The 21957-nt window shown below is 46.4% G+C and overlaps 1 protein-coding gene across 1 annotated transcript; it reads left to right on the top strand.

The window, feature by feature from the left end:
* Positions 1 to 1468: 1468 nt before the first annotated feature.
* ALKBH1 (alkB homolog 1, histone H2A dioxygenase) lies at positions 1469 to 21019 on the top strand. The gene is made up of 6 exons (XM_077819203.1): positions 1469 to 1824; positions 10017 to 10125; positions 12633 to 12795; positions 16982 to 17072; positions 18657 to 18850; positions 19418 to 21019. Exons 1-6 carry the CDS (start codon positions 1525 to 1527, stop codon positions 19839 to 19841), a joined length of 1281 nt encoding a protein of 426 aa, XP_077675329.1. The 5' UTR covers positions 1469 to 1524; the 3' UTR covers positions 19842 to 21019.
* Positions 21020 to 21957: the final 938 nt, after the last annotated feature.

Genomic DNA, 21957 nt, shown 5'->3' with positions numbered 1-21957 from the left:
GCTCTCGCCCTCAAGTCCCCCGTTCATCAGACCGACTGGCGCCGCAAGCCTCCTACGTGGGCACTAAGTGCCCTGGGAGGAACAGGAGCGTCAACTCGGCCCTGGGCTATTCACTGCGCTGCCCACCCCCAGCTTTAAGGAAGTCGTCAGTTTGGTTCCCCTCAAATCATGAGATGGGCTCAAAACCGTGAGGTGCTAAAAACGCTGGGGCTTTGTCTTGGTTTCCTGGTTTGTGAGCCTTCATCGCTTTGTCAGACTTTTCCCTGCTGCACGCACGCGAGCTAGAAACGTGTGTGCCCGAGGAAGGTGGAAATTCTCGTCTGAGGGCCTGACTCCAGGAGCTGGGGAAATCGTAGGGTGCCATGTGACTTGCACTACATTCTGAGAATTGGCATCTCTAGAGGTTGCATGAAAACCTTTTAGAAGAGCCCATCAGATTTGTTTACAGCGTACTCCGAAGGGCTAAACTTTCCTCCTTTCCTTTTTATGTGTATATTAATATTTCTATTTGCCTTGCTGGAAATACTTGTCTTGACTATTTACAGTACAAACAATGGTACTGTTAAAGCGGCTGCCCCAATGCAAACAAGCCAACACTGGCTCCTCAGGTTCATACAATCTTTTACCAACAGTAGTTGATCACAATATCTGTGACTAGCATTTTTCCCATCTGCAACAGCAGATTTATGGATGTGTGTTCTTCACATGGGAGTTGTTTTCAGTGTGGTGGGCTGGAACCTCATGGAAAACTTTGAAATGCACCCAGCTAGAAATCCTTTTCCATTACCTATTAATCTCTCTGCATTTCTAAAGCACCATACTAGGTATACATAATCTCTTAATATGATCATATTCCTCTTGGTTTTTTTTTTTAATTGTGTATTATTAAGACTATTTCAGAAAGGAAGCTCTTTCCTTAAGAGCCAATCTATCTGCTGCTTATTTCCTCCCTAAATCCAGCATCTTCTATCTGTGGTAGCACAATTAGCTGATGTAGAGAAACATGTTAAGAATAGAGGATGACAACTTCAGGGGAGTAATAAACAGAAGAGGCAAATAAGCACTCTCTCTAAAATAACATAGTCCTTTTCAACTATGTAAGAGAAACATGCTGCATATGACCCAGGATCAACAATTTTTGTCTACAAACCTGGACAAGTTTAGTGGTCCTCCCATAACATTGTGAAGAGCACATCCTGATCGTAGGAAGAGCTAGTAATGACCTCTAAATTTAGGTTGCCTAACACTTTCTACTATAAAAGATTTTTGCAACCCTTTTTTTTAGAAGCTCTAACACCTCTATCTCTAACACCTGCTTTGGAGGATAGAGTTAAAATTCAAAATGATCTGCACAAACTGGAGAAGTGATCTGAAGTAAATAGGATGGAATTCAAGAAGGACAAATGCAAAGTACACTGCTTAGGAAGGAACAATCAGTTTCACACATACAAAATGGGAAATGACTGCCTAAGAAGGAGTACTGTGGAAAGGGATCTGGGGGTCATAGTGGATCACAAGCTAAATATGAGTCGACAGTGTAACGTTGTTGCAAAAAAGGCAAACATTCTGGGATGTATTAGCAGGAGTATTGTAAGCAAGACACAAGAAGTAATTCTTCCGCTCTACTCCATGCTGATTAGGCCACAACTGGGGTACTGCGTCCAGTTATGGGCGCCACGTTTCAGGAAAGATGTGGACAAATTGGAGAGAGTCCAGAGAAGAGCAACAAAAATGATTAAAGGTCTAGAAAACAAGAGCTATGAGGGAAGATTGAAAAAATTGGGTTTGTTCAGTCTGGAGAAGAGAAGACTGAGAGGGGACATGGTAACAGTTTTCAAGTATATAGAAGGTAGTTATACAGAGGAGGGAGAAAAATTGTTCTTAACTTCTGAGACTAGGACAAACAGCAATGGGCTTAAATTGCAGAAAGGGTAGTTTAGGTTGGACATTAGGAAAAACTTCCAAACGGTCAGAGTGGTTAAGACTGGAATAAATTGCCTAGGGAGTTTGTGGAATCTCCATCATTGAGGATTTTTAACAGCAGGTTGGACAAACGCCTGTCAGGGGTGGTTTAGATCAGTGGTTCTCAAACTTTTGTACTGGTGTCCGCAACTGGTGACCCCTTTCACATAGCAAGCCTCTGAGTGCAACCCCACCCTCCCTTGTAAATTAAAAACACTTTTAAATATATTTAACCCCATTATAAATGCAGGAGGGAAAGCAGGGTTTGAGGTGGACGCTGACAGCTCGTGACCCCCCCCCCCATGTAATAACCTTGCGATCCCCTGAGGGGTCCCGACCCCCAGTTTGAGAACCCCTGGTCTAGATAATACTTAGTCCTGCCTTGAGTGCGGGGGATTGAACTAAATGACCTCTCAAGGTCTCTTCCAGTTCTATGATTGTTGTCATCCAGGAATAGTTAATAGGCGGACCATGGGCCAAATCCAGACTGCCAGCCACTTTTGAACGGACCCTGAAAGCTATTTTTTTATTATCATCATTTGTTTTTTTTATTACTTTCTCTGGAGTCTGGACCTTGACTACACCTTGACCAAGAAATTTGGACCTTGACAAAAAATAATTAACTACCCCTGCTGTAGTCCTTTGAAATTCAGCAGGAATGAAACCCTCAGGCTACAGAAGTGACTTTTCTTTTCTCCATGGAATACTGTTGAAGTTTCAGATATAAACTGTTAAAAAAACACTATTTAATCACTGTGACTTTCACTGCACAGGAGAATGTTGGCAGAATGCCAAAACAGCTGAACATGAATATTTTTAAGGCCAGGCTCACACATTGGCTAAAGCAACAGCATACATTTTTCTGGGAACAGGAGCTGCTGGAGTAGCTTTCAGGGGTCAAAAAGCCCAGCCTCACGCTCTACCTCCCACAATGCCCCTCCTGAGAGGAGACACATTACCCCAGCAACTTATCCCCTTTTTGGTGGCGGTTCTGCTTCCCCCAACTTCCTGGGTGGGAAGGAGAAGGAAGTCCCACAATGACACCCCCTGACTGTTCTTCAGACCTACCACAAAGCCCCAGCTATCCCTGCCTTGCTTTGTGGACATAACATGAGGAACAAAATCTGTCTGTCTCTGCGGGGACCAAGAGAGAAAGCCAGATTGGGCTCTCAGACCCAGCATGTGGCACCAGCAGCCCATCTACCCTTCTTGGATAGCAGTCTTCTGCTGCCAACTAACGTAATTAGTTCTGTTTAAGTCAGGGGTTCTCAAACGGTGTCAGCACCCCTCAGGGGGTCACGAGGTTATTACATCGGGGTCGTGAGCTATCAGCCTCCACCCCACACCCTGTTTTGCCTCCAGCATTTATAATGGTGTTAAATATACAAAAAAAGTGTTTTTTTAGTTTATAAGGGGAATCGCACTCAGAGGCTTGCTATGTGAAAGGGGTCACCAGTACAAAAGTTTGAGAACCACTGGTTTAAGTGTTAGAAGTATGTGTTGAAGCTTCAAGGTTCAAGCTCTACTAATGAGTCATGATGTGGGGATTGTTGCAGTTTTACTTATTTTATATTTTATCTTTTTCCTAAAACAAACAAACAAAAAAAACCCTAGGAAATTACACTTTAAAAAGACTACATTAAAAATGTTATTTAGGTTGCATAGTCAAGCAATTTAAGTTAGAAAATGCCAGATTTAAAATTGTCTGGGCCATCCATCATACCAGGAGAAGGAAGCTCGATGCGGAGGGGGAGGTTACTCCACAACTGCAGGGCCTATTTCTGTTCCTCATCCAGTCATGTCTCTAGGCACAGTTCCTCTGGACAGTGTCCACTGACTTCATAGATGCCTTTGTGAAGCAGTGGGCTCTGTTGGAAGTTCCCCTCAGGATCCCTGCTTCTTTACCTCTGACCTGACCCTTGCTCTTGTTTTTTCATTTGTTATGCCCTATAATCAAGTGATGCTCGAATCCAGTGGTTCCTCCCTCTTCATTGAGGGGGAGGGCCTTTAGTTTTGGGCAGGCCTACAGCCACCAATCCCCAGTACTTCAGATATTGCACTCCTTCCAATTCCTGCAATAAATGAGGTTGGGGCAGTGCAGACAACAGCCTCTTCCACTTGCACTACCCTGATTCACCCCTAGAAGAGGTCTGTACTGTGCACTGAATGAGGCGGGGTCCTGTGGAAAAAATAGTGTGAGATTAGGTAATTAAAGACAGTTTTGTAATGCATTTACACCAAAGGACCAAATTAAGGTTGCACAGGCAACCTTCATTGTGGCATCTCCTAACTTTTGAGAGCTTGCTTATGCAACCTTAATAATACTCTTAATGTGGTTTGTGTTTGTGTATAATGTCTATATAGAAGTCCTTTCAAAGTGTTTCTATACCTAGTAGGCTGTAAGACAAATGGTCATAAAATCACATAATTTTTATTGCTCTCTTCCCCCAACATAATTTCCAATATGAAGTTCTAAGATTGCATGACCTGCTAGTTAGAGATTAATAAGAACATAAGGATGGCCATACTGGGTCAGACCAAAGGTCCATCAAGCCCAGTATCCTGTCATCTGACAGTGGCCAATGGCAGGTGCCCCAAAGGGAATGAACGGACAGGTTATCATCAAGTGATCCATGCCGTGTCACCCAGTCCCATCTTCTGGCAAACAGAGGCTAGGGACACCATTCCTGCCCATCCTGGCTAATAGCCATTGATGAACCTATCTAGCTCCCTTTTGAACCCTAATACTTCATACCATTTGAAAACTCTGATTCCAGTCTGTCACGTACTATAAAACATTGTGGTTTCTAGCTCTAGTAGTTCTTGTAGCGTGGCCATTACATCTTAATTACTGTATTATTGTATGGACAAAACCAAGCTATTAGTTAGAATGATGTGATTTTTTTTTTAAGGTCCATTATCTTACAAGCTGCCGTCTGTAGAAACAAATGTGTCCAAAAGCACTGCTAGACCAAGGCAGCCCTGGTGGTTTTAATGTGTGATATCTCAAAATCCATCAGGGCTAGAAACAAATGCACTATGCCTTTAAAAGAAACTGAGATTCCACATACATCATATGCTCATAAGCCTGGGATTTTTCAAAATAGCAGACTTTAAAAACATAAGTGGTTTTCAGCCTAGCAGTTCTTTTTAGGCAATGGTCCAGTGCTTTCTCCTGAGGGCATTCTGCACCAAAAAATTAAAAATTCTGCGCACAATATTTTAAAATTCTGCAAATTTTATTTGTCAAATGTGGAGGCTCCAGCATGGCATTGGGGAGCACAGCTACTGGCTGCACGGTGGTGGGAGATCACTGTGCAGCTCCCCACCCCGGGGCATGGACTCAGTAGTGAGGCTGCACCCAACCCTGACACAGCGCAAGGACCGAGCCTGCCCCAGAAACACCCCAGTGCCTTGTTCCTCCATGTCAGGTGCACCAGGTGTAGGCAGGCAGGATCCAAGTGTGAAGGGATTTAGTGTGGGGGGGATCTAGGTGTGGGTTGAGAGAGTTCTGTGTGGGGCAGTCTGGGTGCAGGTGGCTCGGGGGGCATCTGGATGCATAGGGGCTTTTGGGGGGGTTCTGGGTGCATTGGTAATGAGACCCTGCAGGGGGACCAGGTGAAGGGGCTCAGGTGTAGGGAGGAGATGGTTGGGGCTCAGTGTCGGGGGGGATAGAGCTTGGCAAGGGAGTCTGGGTGTCGGGGGCTCAGTGGGGTTCCAAATGCTGGGGGAGTGGAGCCCAGTGGCGTGGGGATCTGGGTTCAGGTGACTCGTCGGGGTATTCCAGATGTGTGAGGGGTGAGGCTCAGCAGGAGGGTCTGGGTATGAGGGGTTCTGGATGCATGGGTGTTGGGTGGATGGGGGAGCAGCTCCCTGTACAGGGATCCCTCCCACTGCAGCTGAGGACTGATGGGTGCAGGAAGTGAGGTGGAGGGGAGAGTTTGCAGAGCTTCCTGCAGCCTTGGGAGAAATCTGGGGGTGGGTCTGACCCAGCCCCAGATGCCGTACAGGGGAGGAGGAAGTCCCGTCTTCCCCAGCCCAGCCAGGACTAGCAGCTGAGCCCAGCACAGGGAGGAGACACCAGCCGGGTGCTCCCCAGTCTTGCTTCCTGCCCCAGAGTGATTTACCTCTCTGCTGGCTGCCCTGGGCACCCAAAACATACTGCTGGGGAGGGTTCCATGACTGCTCTTGTGGCTTCCCTTTGCTTCCCTGTCAGAAAGTCATTTTTCTGTGGGGAAGCAAAGAAATCTGTGGGGGACATGAATTCTGCACATGCGCAGTGGCTCAGAATTCCCTCAGGAGTAAAAGAGATTTGGGTTCTTGCTCTAATCCCTTTTCTCAGGTTTCATTTCCGCCCCCATACCCCATCCCTACCGTATTCTCTTTCCTATTTCTCTCTTTGCCTGCTGTCTAACAGCGAATCTTGCTTAGCTGCCAAGACAACTCTATGCCTTGCAGCAGCGCCGTGAGCCTATGACCAGAACAGCATCTAAAAGCAATGCCTTCAACAACCCACTCCTGATACAAGTTTGACAGATCTTGATTGGGTGATAAGATCATGTGCTGAGCCTGTGTTTTTCCTGCAGTGAGGCTGTAAGTCACACCACCGACAGAATCTGCATTTTCTGTTTGTGGTATTCTTTTCCCTTTCCTCCCCTCAAAAATGACAGATAATACCATCTAAAACAGTGGTTTTCAAACTGCAGGTTGCGACCCAGTACTGGGTCACAGAATGTAAGGCACTGGATCACAGTGGCTCTGGTCAGCACCGCTGACCGGGCCATTAAAAGTCCCGTTGGCGATGCTGCCTGGGTAAGGCAGGCTAGTCCCTACCTGTTCTGACACCGTGCTGCATCCTGGAAGCAGCCAGCAGCAGGTCCGGCTCCTAGGCAGGGGGCCACAGGGCTGCCCAAAGCACTAGCTGTGCACTCCCATTGGCTGGGAACCAGCTGCTGGGAGATGGGGGGTGGGGGGGCAGTGCCTGCAGGTGAGAGCCACATGGAGCTGCTTGCGTGCCTCCGCCCAGGAGCCAGGCCTGCTGCTGGCTGCTTCCAGGGTGCAGCGCGGTCCACAGTGCCAGGACAGGAAGGAAGCATGTCTTAGCACCCCCACTGACAGGAGCCGCCCAAGATAAGCCCACGCCCCAATCCCCTACCCCAGCACTGAGCACCCCCCAAATCTGGAGCCCTGTCCTGTACCCCAAACCCTCATCCCCAGCCCCACCCCTAGCCCTCACCCCTGCACTCCAACCCTCTACCCCAGCCCTGAGCCCGTCCCACACCCCAAACCCTTCATCCCCAGCTCCGTTGGGTCGTGGGCATCAACAATTTTCTTAAACTGGGTCACCAGAAAAAAAGTTTGAAAACCACTGATCTAAAAGACTGTTGTTAAAAAGGGGTTTTCCCTACAGAAAATGATACAACTAAAAGAACTAAGGGATATTATTAACGTGAAAACCTTACATTTCTTCTGCTTTGGCTGGTTTTCATTTTTCTGTGTCATTAATTTTAAAAGATTTGTAATGATGGTTGTTGCAACAGGAGTAAGCTACTGATAACTTGACACAGAACCCTGGAACACACTTAACTGTTTAATGTTGGACAATGAACAAGGGTTTCATTAACATCTTTTCCTTTTGGGGGGCGGCACGCGCTGAGACTCCCGCTTATCAACACAATATGTGTTCTCCAGGACTTCAGTGTTCCCTCTAATTTTTTACCTCCATGTGCGGAATGAATTTGTTATGTGCACCAATATGGAGGTTTGGAGTGTGGGAGCGGGCTCAGGGCTGAGGCAGAGGGTTGGGGTGTGGGCTCTGGGGTGAGGCTGGGGATGAGGGATCGAGGGTGAATGAGGGAGCTCAGGGCTGGGGCAGAGAGTTGGGGCACAGGGATGAGGGGTTTGGGGTGCAGGCTGCCCCGGGGCTGCGGCGGGGGGAGAGAACTCCCCCCAGCCCTCTCTTACAGCAGCAGTTCGGGGCTGGGGGAGAGGCATCTCTCTCCGGAAGCTCCTGGGGGGGATGGTGTGGGGGGTTGTGCACCTCTCCCCGCTGCGGCAGGTCCACGCTGGGGCTGGTGAGGAGGGGCGCCTCTTCCTGCCGCAGCCCTGAGCCCCTCTGCGAGGCTTAATAGGCAGAAGCACAGCTTAGAGGGAACTTTGCTGCTGTCCCTTTGGGAAATTTTAAGCACTTCTAAGTACTGAAAGCATCAGCGGTGTCTGATCCATTTCTGTGTCTCTGTTCTGTCCCTACCACCATCGCAGGTTATTTGATATTTGGCAATGGATGTATTTTTTTTTCCCCCATGGGCTAAAAATGTGTTGGATCTTCTCTTCAGTGAGGAGTGAGTGTAAGGCCAGACAGACTGGGCCAGATATTATACCTTTTGTTCTCCAATAAACTTCTTCAAGCAGCTGAGTTCTCTGATGATGTGAAATGTCTCCAAGCTGTCTTGCTCTGAGGTTTATTTACCTGATTCAATGCATGTAGATCTTTGGGCACAGGAGCAATTTCCATTACTCTGAAGAAAGGGCTGCAGCTGGTGTATTAGCAGCTTTTAGAGGCAGGAGCTGGGAAGTTTGTGGTGACATCCCTGGCTGAGGAAAGAACCTTCTCAGGCACATTCCACGGACAGGAGTCTCTGAGCTAATGACTGTTCATGGTTTGCAGTAATAAAGTTCCTTTTTACTGAGAGATGAGCAAACCAGTAAAAATGGTTAAGTTCAGGAAACTCCTAAATACCAAGGATTTAGTGTCCCCTGACACATTTCACTCAGATCTAGCTGTTTTCTATAGAATTTAAGATGTCATTAAAACAAAATGTTTATCTATCTGTAGGTATTTGTGTTTTGATTCAGAAGACTGTAAACTGAGGCCCTGTCAGCTTTGAGTGTGCAGTGAGACTGAAGCTCTGCCTAGGCATTTATACCGCATTCCTTGTGGAGTCTGAGTTGTTGAACTAAGGCTATGTCTACGCTACCGCTGTAAGTCGACCTAAGCTACACAACTCCAGCTCCGTGAATAACGTAGTTGGAGTCGATGTAGCTTAGGTCGACTTACCGCAGGGTCCACACTACACTGGGTCAATGGGAGACATTCTCCTGTCGACTTACCTTGCTCTTCTCATTCAGGGTAGAGTATGTGGGTTGACTGGAGAGCGATCTGCAGTCGATTTGGCAGGTCTTCACTAGACCCACTAAATCAACCCCAGTGCATCAATCCGCAGAACGTTGGTGGGGTGCTGGGGTAGTGTAGACCTAGCTGAGAGAGAACATGATCAGTGAAACAATCCAAATTAGGTGCAAAGAATAACACTTAACCCTGTAGCTGCTGATTCTGATACAAAAAAAAGAGAAATGTGTGGTCTGAGCACAGGATAGGGAACAATTCTACTACCGGTTCTAGCTCTGACTCACTGTGTAGCTTTGGCCAAGATGTTTCATATATCTTAGTTTCCCTTTCTGATAATACTTGCCTACCTCCAAAGGGATTGTGATGAGTGACAAATGTTTGGAAAGTGTTCCAAAGGTGGAAAGTGCTCTGAAGGTGGGAAGTGTTATATAAGTGCTACGCATTACTATCTAGTGCATCTTGATGAATGTGTCACCACCAGCATGAGGTTGCAACCTGTGAATAGGTGAATACAGTAGCATTCTTTCGGGCCACATGTAATTTTTCCCTGCTGCCCCTACTTCTTTAAGAATGAGGGGTTTCCTTTCTGACCTATGATGTATGATAGAGGCTCTAGCTTCTGTTTGATTTGTCATATACTCATGCTAGTTTAACAATTTGATTGTGCTCCTGCAAGTTCACTAAGGGAATAGTTCTCTGGGAGCATTCCTATCACTAGAGTCCCTGAGACACTAATACACTACAGCATAGCCCCACATAGTGCTGTAGAACTCCTTCCTGACTTACACACATAGCAGGAAAGACTCCCATGCTCCTATTTTAACTTAGTTGAATATAAATCAGATAAACTCCATCTGTCTATATTTGAAGGGGTGTCAAATCTTTGCCCTGTTCACTTGCCTGACTTTTGCTTCTCTCCTGCCAGGTGGTCAGCTCTGACCTAAGCATTTCTTCAGTCAGGGATCAAGATGCTTACAGAGCAGGATTGCGGCCAGTTAGCCAGTGGAAAGCCTATGGCCTGGATGGCTACCCAGGTAAGTGCATCTGACTTCAAGACAAAACATGGCCTTGCCACCTCTGATTTAGTTGTCTCCCTCTCTTGTTCTCCCCACACTGTACTCTGTGGCCTTACTGCCCTGGCTGAAGAATTGATATAGGTCTGTCTGTGTATGATAGAAGTTGTAGCCCAAGTGCAGGAGGAAAAGGAACTGATTTAGAGCTTTGAAGTTTGGTATGCATGAAGAGGGAAACAGAAGAATAAACTGAGTTTTTTGAGCTGTACCAACTCCACCTTCCATCTTGAGACTGGAAATCTGTTGACGTACCCTGTGACGATAATCTTGCATTTCCATAGTACCTTCCATCTCAAATTTCAAATGCTACAGGAATAATTTCACCCATCACTGAAATGCAGTCACCTCTGGGATGAAATGTCACTAATGTTCAACCATGCACAGCAACAGTGCAGAACATCTGAGCAGAGTAAGAGAAAGGGAATCCCATCTCCAGTTGAAGCTGTCAGTGGAATTTCGGGAGACAGACTTTTCCAGGAGTTAAATGGAGACTAAGAGACTGCAGATCCCAGTAACTAAAGGCTTCTTCTCGTACTTCTGTTGGGTGTATGTCACCTGTGACGTATGCTCTGTAAGCCACTTTGAATGTAACTACAGTTACTGTTCTTGAAAACTAGAATTCCAGGCTTACTGATTTCTCTGCTCTGGAGCTAGCCCACCATTTTTGAAACTGAGATTGCCCCAGGAACCAAATGACAAATGAACCAAATGAACAGGAGGGTCAAAGCTGTAAAATCAGGGAACCAAAAGGGGACACTGAACAGGGACCTTCCCCCCCCGCCCCTCCCCCCAACAGCGACTACTGTTCTTCAAAGGTGTCTAAGGGGTTAGTGTACACTTCCCATAGGAATTCTGCTCAGGGCTGCGATTTAACAAGGGACTGGAAATAGGCCTCACAGTTGCAGAGCATGCTCCTCCACCCTTCCTCCCCCATATCTAGCTTCCTTCTCCTAGTTTGATGGTGGCCATCTTAGCCAGCACCATACGGATGTTGATGAGGAGGTCTTGTGACTTTGTAGGGCTATGGATGGGGTGTGAGGAGATGTGGGAAAAAGTGCAGCCAGAACCTCAGTAAGAGGTTTTGGAGGAGCCAGAAGAGGGGCTGCAACTTGACACAGTCTATGTAGATGTGCACCAGGCTTTCACTTCAGAAGGGACAGGCGTTGGCAGATTCCGTGAACTGCACCAAATACATGCGTAGGTTCATGGCTCCATGGAGATACCACCAACTAATGCCGTCAGCAGGCCATGAAACTAGAGTGAAATACAGCCTGGCCCTTCAGGTTCCTTGCCCTCTGCAGGTGGCAACTGGTCCTGCTCATTCTCTAGCCATACCTGTCACAGGTAGACTAGTCTCTGACTCCCCTGAAAGGACCAGCCCCCATGATATGTGGATTCTATTCCAAGTTTTGCTGTGTGACCTAGGATAATCCCCATCTAATGAAGTGTAATTCATGTATGTTGTAGAGCGCTTTGAGAACACCTGGTATAAATCTATCAAAGGGCAAAGCAGTATTATTATTATTCTGTTCCATACAGATGCCAGCAGAATAAAATTAATACTTCTGGTGAGGGAATGTCTTGTAACCAAAGCTGTCAGAAGGCAGCCCCATGATCTGGAGGGTGTGGGGGATTGAGTGGAATGAGAAATAGTATACTAATAACTTGAGAGCACTTTTTCTAAGATAGTTAATTTACTGTTGAAAGGCCTATAAGATGTGCTGGCAGGAGGTTTTTTCTGTGCCTTTACTACCTCTTTCATAAAGCTTCAGTGTAAGTTTGTATCCCACTGAGACTTTCAGCCTTGCTGCTTGTCTTCATCTGTTTCTGATTTTGTCTCTGTTTAACCTTATATGTCGTTAGAGTTCAAAAGAACCCAGCTGAACAAATCCTGTAAACTTCTTTTGCTTTCTTTACCATATTGATAGTCCTGGAGAGATTCTAGATCCACATGACAGATATAACGTGGACTGGTGGCAGGGAAAGCGTCCCCTGTGCACCTTGCACCCACCAGTTTGCCTCAACCCTGACATGGCAAGGACCCCTTCTCTGGTTTCAGGGCTGAATTATTAGGGAACATTCCAAGAACTAAATCTTATTCAGCCCAGAGAAAAGGAGGCTGTGAGGAATATTTACCTGCCCACTCCAGCCACCTGTAATTAGTGGTTAGACTGGAACACTGTTTCTTCTCCTGTCATTGCTTTTTCCTCACACCAAAGCTAATCACTGTCTCCACTGCCAGCAGCCTTAGTGCCTACAGTCCTTTACTTTGGGCAGAATAAACCCACTGGCTATGGGATTAGTTTGTCTCTCTGGTACTTTGGTAACAGACTTCATCCACCCATGCATAGAGTCAGTGCTGGAGCACATAAGAGCGTTTCTCAGTGTCCCTCCAACACTAAGGGTTTAGAAAAATGGATGGACACCTAATTGTATTCTTTCTTTTTTCTTTTCTACTGCATGGACAGGGTTTATTTTCATCTCAAACCCCTTTCTTCCGGGCTGCCAGCGGCACTGGGTGAAACAGTGTCTCAAGTTGTACCCCCAAAAACCCAATGTGCGCAATCTGGACATGCACATGGCTGCTGAGGAGACCGTTGATCTGTGGGGGCAGAGCCAGGAGCACCTGAGGTGAGTCCTGACTGTCCGAATAATCTCAGATTACCAAATAAAACCAGAAGGATTTGGCACCTAGCTAGTGGAATTTTCCCCCAAGTCAGATTGGCAGAGACCCTGGGGTTTTTTCGCCTTCCTCTGCAGCATGGGGCCTGGGTCACTTGCAGGTTTAAACTAGAGTAAATAGTGGATTCTCTGTAACGTGAAGTCTTAATTGTGATTTGAGGACTTCAGTAACTCAGCCAGAGGTTAGAAGTCCATTACAGGAGTGGGTGGGCAAGGTTCTGTGGCCTGCAATGTGCAGGAGGTCAGATTAGATGATCATGATTGTTCCTTCTGGCCTTGAAGTCTGAGTCTGGTATATTTGCAGGGGATGGAACTGGCAGAATATTGCACAAGAAGAAGGGTTTCACATGGTATTATGGACTTGAACATCTTAAATTCAAGTTAGGTCTTTGCACTGCTTGGTGTGCACCTCTGCTAAGCCTCCTTCTTCCTGCCCAGGGAACAGGACCCTCCAGTTGCTATGAATCCATTAGACGGTGACAAGCGTGTAAGTAGGATAACCATTGCCTCTCTCCATTCTCATCCTAGAGATCAGGGGCTGTACCACAGTGAGCCCAGGCAGCAGGGATTGTGAGGTCCCTCTTAGATTGGAGCCAGTGCTCTAGAGGCGAAAAGCCTCTTTCCAAACTCTCTGAGCCTGCCAGGCAACCCGCCTCACACTTCCAACCTGGCAGTGAGTGTCCTGTAGGTGAAAGGCTCCACAGCCCATTCCTAGAACCGCTTGAGCCAGCCAGTCTTGTGTGTCACCTTCTAATCTTGTTTTGATTCCAAAGGTTCCATAACCAGGAGACAGTTCCTGTAACCAGTTTCCTTTTGTGTTCCTCCTTGCCTGCAAACATGTCCATTCCCTCTCCCTTCCAGAAGATGCGCTTAACATTTTATCAAGAGAGCAAAAATGCCCTGCTGTATTGAAGAGGTGGAGAGCCACTGTAGCCCCATTATGAAAGCAAAATGCTTTCCCCCTCATTCCTTCAAAACTGCCTTGAGAAATTGCTTCTCTTTTCTCCTGGGGTTCAGTAGGAGGAAGGTACTGCAGTCTAGAAATGTTGTATTGTAATGCAGTTCCCCTTTTACCCTGAGAGGTGAGCCCTCTTAAGGCACATTTGCAGAGTGCTGTAATGAAAACTTGTCTTGCTGCTACCCGTGCTGTGCTGATCCAAGGGTAAGTGAAGTATTCCTGGCTTTTTGTTTCTGAAGTCTTGGCTTTTACATTTCTGCTTTCAATATAGTATGAAAGTTGCTTGTCAAAATCTGGTCAATAGTGCCCCCAACCCACCAGGTGAGAGAACTGGGGTGCCACTGTGACGTGGCAGGACTTTACTAGGAGCATCCTCTGCATGCACAGAGAGCAATCAGGACGGAGGTTAATTTTCAGCTGATGCTGATTCAGCTGAAAGCAGTGCTGCAAGAGTGTGATGCCTGAGAGAAATGTTAGCACTTTTAGTAAGCACTCATTTGAGAGAACGAGCAAGCAAACTGATGCATGGGCACTTTCACTAGGGGAGAGCGAGTGACCCAGCCAGCTCATCTGTCTTCTTGAGGCAAGGGCTTTTTGGGGTGCAGAGAGAGTTGCTGGATTAAGGAAGGACCCACCTTTAAGGTTGGGCACACTTTTAAGATAGCTGTGGATGCAGGAACTCCATGCTCTAGAGAAATCTTGGCGTTCCCACTCCCTGAAGGCCCCTGTCAAGCACTCATCACTGGCAGAGGGGAAGTTGGGTGTGCTCCTAAATATTGGGAACTGCTCGCAGTTCCAGAGGGCTTAGTGCATTCCTCCGCCATCTTTCTGAGGGAGTTCAAGTTATAGTGGCAGTTACCACCAGGGGATTGAGGAGGAAGCTGATGCCAGCAGGAAGACTTGGGCTTTGGAGCATAATACATTATATAAGAGTACATAAACCAAAAACCTTGAAACTCCATTGCCTCCCCAGAAGAACCATCAGAAGCCTTTTAGCACATGCAACAGTCAGGCTTTTAAAATATGAGTGAATTTAGTGCTATTGAAAGAGAAGAATTAGAGCCCTACTTATTCCAAGCAGGTTCTGTTCATGCATCCTTGCATATCTTTGCCAGTGCATCTCATTCCTGACCCACAGCCCTCTCCTTTTCCAGTTCTGAGCTCCTCCCTCTCCCAGAGCTGTGCTTTGATGCATCTCATGCATGCTCTGTAGTTCTCCCTGCTATTAATTAACTGGGCACCCCGCATAGTTCTGCTAATGCATTTCAGTTTTAACCTGTAGGCTCCCTGCTATTTCAGTTTTGTTCCCCTTCCACACACGCAGCTCTGCTCTACTGATACCTCTCAGTACCTGCAGCACCCCTGGCTATTCCAGTCCTAGTAATTTATCATTTCCAAGAGTATGAAATATCACCTTCCTCTCCACAGCAACCACTTGTGAAATTACACATAAAGTATTAAGGCCTCAGGGCAAATAAGCTGTTGAACATGTAAGAAGTGAAGATCGTGGTGTCACAGAAACACCCCTAGCATTGTAAGAAAAAACAGGTGAAGGAAAACATTGAAAACGGAGGTTCTAGTAGAATTGTTTTTTAATTGCACATGTTAAGTTCTCCTTGAAGTGCACGGGAGTCGTAGCTTCTCCCTTGAAGTGCAGTGCCATGTGCCTCTAGGCTCCATTGGTTACTCAGTCCAGCAGATATTTGAAAGTTACTGTATTGCTGCATTACAGTAACTGCAGTTCCCAGTATTGTACCTTGAAGAAGGAAACTGGAATGGGAGCTGTGGAAGTTGGCCTTTAAAGACCTGTCCATGGTTCAGGCTAGAAGCTGTGCTCCTATCTACAGATCGGTCGTTTAGAGGGCAGAAAAAGTGGAAAGGCAACAGCCAAACATTGAAGTTTGGGTCAGACTTGGCAAAGGCAGCAGAAACAGCATGCTTCTTGTTTGCTAAGAGAGAAGGTGTATAATTGGGTTAACAAGCTTATAACTGAAAGCCAACCTTCCTGGCACTATTATTTATCAAAATGCTTGGATACAGATCCTCTTTCACAGCAGAGCAAACAGTAATACAATAAAGAAAGAGGAGCTGCAGATGCTGGGATAAATGACTGGGAGGTGTTTCATCTGCATGCAGCCCCCTCCATATTTGCCACTGACATGCTGTTATGTGACTTCTTACAGCTCTGCCCTCTTGTGAATCCCTACAGGCATCCCACCATCTCCTAGCGCAAGAGAACATTCCAAGAGGCTATTCCCCTCCCTATCCCTCCATCCTTTCTCAGCCGTGGAAGAATACTACTCTGCTAGCTCAGGCCAGTGGCTCTATCTGCATTAGGGCTGTCACTTCAGCAGACAGTTGTTGTGTCACAAGATGGTGACATTTCCATTTGCAGACTGTCTTCCTTAGAAATACTTGGGGAACTCTCTTTTTGTCCTGCATGCCAGTCTGGATGATTGTCAGCAGTATTCTAGAATCATAGATATTACAAGATGGAGCAGACTTGTTAGTTCATCCAGCATATATCTCACAGCCAATGCAGCATTACTCCTTCCATGACGTCTTCTGGTCACAGTCTGTCATCAACTCTTTTTGTAAATGCACCAAGCAACAGAGAATCTATCCCTTCTCTTTGGTGACTGTTACACAGCTGACCCATCTAACTCACTGTCCTCTAGTTCAGCCTAAATATTCTCTTTCTGAATTTCATCCCTTTTTTCAAGTTATACCCCATGTGTTGCCCTACATAATTCTTCCTCCTCTTTTTTTGTTTACACCCTTCAGATGTCCATAGGCTGAGATGTTCCCTCCCCACATTAGCTGTAGTTTAGCCAAGCTGTACTTATTTAGTTTTTCCATACCTTTTTAAAGCTACTCCTTCAGTCCACTGATCACCTCTGTTGATCCCATGATAACTCCAGTAGCTCCTATATCGAAAGTGAAGTGATGGCAGTTTGTTCCAGGCCCCTACATTTTGTACAAATGTCATAAACTGAACTTTCACAGCAACTGCGCCAAGGAAAAGATTTGGGCACTGTAAGTGAAAGATCCACTGTGAGGTGTTTAATATGCTGTTTTATGGATGAATGTCTCCCATTTCTACATGCAGCAATGTCAGAGAATGTCAAGGAAGGAAATAAATTTCCTTTCTATTGTCTCTTTAATTTTGTCTTTTAGGAGCAAAGGTTCCAGCAAACGGGAGCCCAGAAGTTTACTGGAGAAGCTACGCTGGGTGACTGTAGGTTACCATTATAACTGGGATACCAAGGTATTTGAGGGGAATCACTCTTTTGTCTCTCCTTTTTCCTGCATGCTCTGAATGGAGGGTGCAGTTCTGTCAGAAAGGGAGGGGAGAAGGACATCCCAGAATGCAATGGCAGTGAAATCTGTATGTTCCCACAAGGCTCTTTCTCAAGGAGGGCCTTGAGCCAGAGCTTGACTTCATGGGAGTTTAAATCCTATGCTTGTGTTGGGGATTTAATGGCAGATGTGTGAAGCCATGTGTCATTTCCTTTGGGAGGTAGTGCAGTGGGGCACATCTGGCCTGCAGGCCTGATCCTCTGTTCAGAGTATCTCTTCCTCACTGAAAGGAGGTGGCCTTTGAAACAGTGTAACTTGGTAATTGGACATATCTCCTCATCTTGGGTATGTGAAGGTGGAAACTACTTCTGAGGACAGGTCTACACTACAGTTTAAGTCGATATAACTTACATCACTTAGGGGTGTGAAAAAGCCACCCCTGAGCGACGCAAGTTAGTGACCTAGGCAGTGTCCACACCAGCGCTGTGTCGGTGCGGGAAGACGCTCTCCCACCGACATAGCTTCCGCCTCCTGCAGAGGTGAAGTAATTGTCCCAATGGGAGAGCTCTCTCCTGTTGACATAGAGCATCTTCACGCTGTGCCGATATAGCGCTTCTAGTGTAGACTAGCTGTAAAAAGACATTTCCTCTTGGTAAGGGGTAGAGGTGATTGTTGCTGGGGTGGCTGTGAACTTCAAGCCTGAAGCAATAGCAAAGCCTCGCCAGCCAGCAGGAATCATGCGGTTATTGAAGATCTCGGAGACAAAAATGGCCTTTCTAATCAGCCTCTCAATCTGAGGGAGGCTGGGAGAGGAATGCAGAGCAGAGCAAGAGCACAGTCTATCAGCGCGCTGCAGACACACTTAGCCAAATTACCTGCAGCCTTATCTGTACAGAGTGAGCCTATTACTGAACAGCCTTAATGAAAATGCCTCTGCTCCCTCCTGGTCTCCCCTGTCGGAGATACTCAGTGAGGAACGGAAAAGTGGAAATGGTGGGGTTGCAGTTCTCTGTTTGATATTTTTTGTTCAAAGAGGAGGCAGAGCTAGTTGGCTCTGGGCTTTGGTGATGGGATACTCAGAGCATTTCACCTCTAGGTTCCCAACCTGAAGTAATGGCTAAGTAGGTCTTCTCTGACAGCTGCTCAGTAGTCCATGTAAAATGTTGAGTGTCTCAGTGCAGTTCCTAGTGGCCTCAGGTCTACCACCTAAATTACCATATCACATGGCACTAATTAGCATGTATGTCTTGTGGCAGTCTCAGCACAGACCCAGAGTTGTATGGGCTACTGCGCCTGAATTTATTTCATTCCCTCCAAGGGTGTTCATCCAGAGCAGGGTGTGAGGGACGTTTGCCTTGCTGCTGCTGCCCGTGTGTGACCATTCTGGAGTAATATAAGATGTCACTCTCCAGCTGTCAACCTGGCGCTAGCATGCAATAAACTGTAAAACAAGCCCCCGAGTTCTCACTAAATGTTTTTTAAAATTGATTTTACTGCTTTTGGGTTCTGTTTTTCCTGAGCATTTCTTTTCTCTATGCCCTCCCTTTTCCAGAAGTACTCAGCAGATCACTACACTCCTTTCCCCTCAGACCTTGCTTTTTTGTCAGAGCAAGTGGCTGCTGCATGTGGCTTCCAGGGCTTCCAAGCTGAGGCAGGGATCCTGAACTATTATCATTTTGATTCTTCGCTGGGAATTCACGTGGATGAGTCTGAGCTGGACCATTCTCAGCCTCTCTTATCATTCAGGTGAGCTGGGGGAAGGGCTTGTGTATTGTGGAGGGGCAGCACATCCATTTATCTTCTGCTGAATGCATGTTTTTGTAAACTGACTTAAGGTTACGGGAGACCCATGAAACTTAGTGCCAAATTGTCTGTTTGTAACCTTTCACCTCCAGAGGCTTGAAGAGCAGGGATGCTGTAGGTCAGGAGTGAGGTGCATAAGCAGAGCAGTGCATGAAAAGGGCACAGGCTTTGAATTACAGTGGATGCTGCTCCTCAGGATTGTGGGGCACATCAGCAGAGTTGGAGACCCAAGACTGGAATAGCTGAATGGCAGGCGAGTGCTGAAGGGCAGGAATGAAATCCATCAGCAGATCTCCTGCCCAGCTTAAACCAGTGCATAGTTAGTCTGTTTTATGTGCACTAAACTTAAAGTTGTAACAAAGGGTCCATCTGGCATATAAAGAGGAATTTAGCTGATTAAAATCCTCCTGTTTTTGCACATAATTATTATTTCACTAACTGAGCTTTCCCTTCTGTGTGTATTTTCTCTCTCTCCTTTCGCCCCCACCCGCAACCTCTCATGCTTCGTAGTTTTGGACAATCCTCCATATTTTTACTGGGGGGCCTGAAGCGTGATGAAGCCCCGACAGCCATGTTCATGCACAGTGGGGACATCATGGTAATGTCCGGCTTCAGCCGCCTGCTGTACCATGCTGTCCCACGGGTCCTCCCAAACCCTGAGGGGACAGCTTTGCCCTTGTGCCTAGAGCAAGCATTCCCCTCAGACTTTCCTGACCGCTCAGTCATTGAGCACTGCTCTGAAGAGGACTGGCAGATCTGTACCAAGTATTTGCAGACTTCCCGCATTAACATGACCATCAGACAGGTGCTGCCTGTGGGTCAGAGCTTTCCAGATGAGTCCAGGAGAGACAAAGAATGGGATGCAACCTCTGAAAGCTGTTACCACCAGGAGGATAGTGAAGTCAAGCGGCACAAACTCGATACAGACAGCTGAGATCTGGAGACCACTCTTGGGCCTTTGGCTTGGACTGGGCCAGTAACCTCCCAGGTGGGGCAGATGCTTCAGGTGACCATATGGAGTCCCATCCAATTGTGGAGGGAATAGGGGACTCCAGCAGAATAGTTGTGATCTTTAGTGCTAAAATGGTGGTGGTGGGGAAAGGGGAGGGTCTGTGAAGCGGAGGAAGGATGCTCATGTAGCCAAAGCACAGGGGTGGGGACTCGCTTCTGTTTCCAGCTTTGTCATGAAATTGCGATGTGACGTTGGGCAAATAACTTCCTCTCTGTACCTTAGTTTCCCTATCTGTAAAATACCCCCATCACAGGGATTTTGAGGCTCAATACATTAAAGCTTGCTAAAGCTCTTTGAGATTCTTGGATAGAAGGTGCTAGCAAAGGGAAGGGTGTGATTGCTCTTATGTTAAAGTATTTGATTTACAAAGCCCAGTTGAAGTGCACTGCTGATCATGCACAAGTTTGAATGGCAACACGTGTCTGAATGAGCATCTGCTTACTGTGCTTTTAATATGAGGCCACATCTGCAGCTCATACTGACTCAGCTCTCAGAAACCAGAGGCTACCCTAAACATGCTCTGCAGAAGGCTTGCTGTATTAGCTGGAGTCCTGCCGTCTGGCTCTCTGTTTACACCCCACAACCTGCAGCAGAGACTCATCTCATGAGTAGAACTGGGCTCTTTTAAATACCTCAGAGTTTAAAGCACAATAATTAGGGCCAGGCTTCCCTGGAATACCTACTGATTTCTGTTCAGGCCTCCTCCCCATGTCCCTGTGTGACTGAGCCCTAGACCCTATTCTGTCAGAATCGATCCCTCTAGTTGTCTGCAGAATGTGGTCTCTGCAGTCCCTGCTTGGCTCCTTTAAGGAGCAGCATGAGGAGAATGGCTTACAAGCAGGAACAATGAAGTTGTAAATTAAGTACCAAAAAAAGAAATTAATCAGTGACTATCGCTATTGCCAAAAGGTAATTGTATTTAAACAAAATAAGGAAAACACTGGCTTCTGTGCCCATCTTCTTTAGGACTCAGACCTTCCTATCTGCTTTTTAATGCAATTTTAATTGTTTGAGGGCAACGCTCTATCCCAGGGGTATTTTGTCATGCTTTCCCCATGAATACACTTACTCTGTTTTTAAATTAAAGATTTCTATCTCTCTTGGAGAGTTTTTTTTTTTCTTTTCTTCCATATAGTTACTTTTCTGTATTGTTAATGCTGCTGCATCCCTCTTGCTGTTTCCTTCAGGGTTCTCTTGGATGTGCTAACCGTGCCATCCACCAGCCATGTAAAAGGAACCCTGCATAGGGCTTCAGGGCCACTCGGATTATATGCTTGGTTTTTTGTTGGGCTGCGTGAGAGAGGTGCTACCTTCAATGCCTCTTGGCTAAGTTCAACTCCAGCATGGATTTGGTATCTCTTCCTGTTGTGGAACGACGTCTGATGTATTTATTAATTACAGAACAAACTCTTCAGATCAGGGACTGTCTTTCTTTGTGTGTGGACAGTGCCTTGCACAATACCAATACATAATATTGGTGGGCTCCTGCAAATGGATGGATAAGGGGATTAGATGGAGCTTTTCTATCTCTTACCTTTGTGGTGCTGCACCAAAAATGCTCCCCAAAAGTCTTAGTCCTTATGGACTTAACATTTTCCTCATACGTAAGTCTTGGGGGAGCAGAGGCTGTCATGAATAAATGCCCTAGTGTGGCTGCATGAAAACTAAAGGTCTGGCATTTGAATAAGCCCCAGAAAATATCAGAGAGCACATTAGCAGCATCTAAAGGGCAAAATTCTTGCTCTGTTTTGTAAAGGGCTAAGTTAGAGTTCATTGAGGGCTGAGAATTCATAATGAATTCACTACTTGCTTTGATCTGCATTAATCCAGATCTTTGCTTCAGTCTTGAGCATTCCAGTCATAATATGCCCATTAGCAACTGGAAAAGTGTCTAAAATCAGCTCTGTCCAAGTTTAGAAGGTGAGTGTTACCACTGATCTTTTTACGGGACTACGCCCAGGTCGATAGGCTCAAGATGCAGATGATAACCCTTGTCTCCTCTGGGTGGAAGGGGAGACATTCTATTTTTAAACATCCC

Source organism: Eretmochelys imbricata, chromosome 6 (genome assembly GCF_965152235.1).
Source record: "Eretmochelys imbricata isolate rEreImb1 chromosome 6, rEreImb1.hap1, whole genome shotgun sequence".
Lineage (NCBI taxonomy): Eukaryota > Metazoa > Chordata > Testudines > Cheloniidae > Eretmochelys > Eretmochelys imbricata.
The sequence above is the reverse complement of the archived record's forward strand: the minus strand, read 5'-3'. Positions and strand labels throughout refer to the sequence as shown.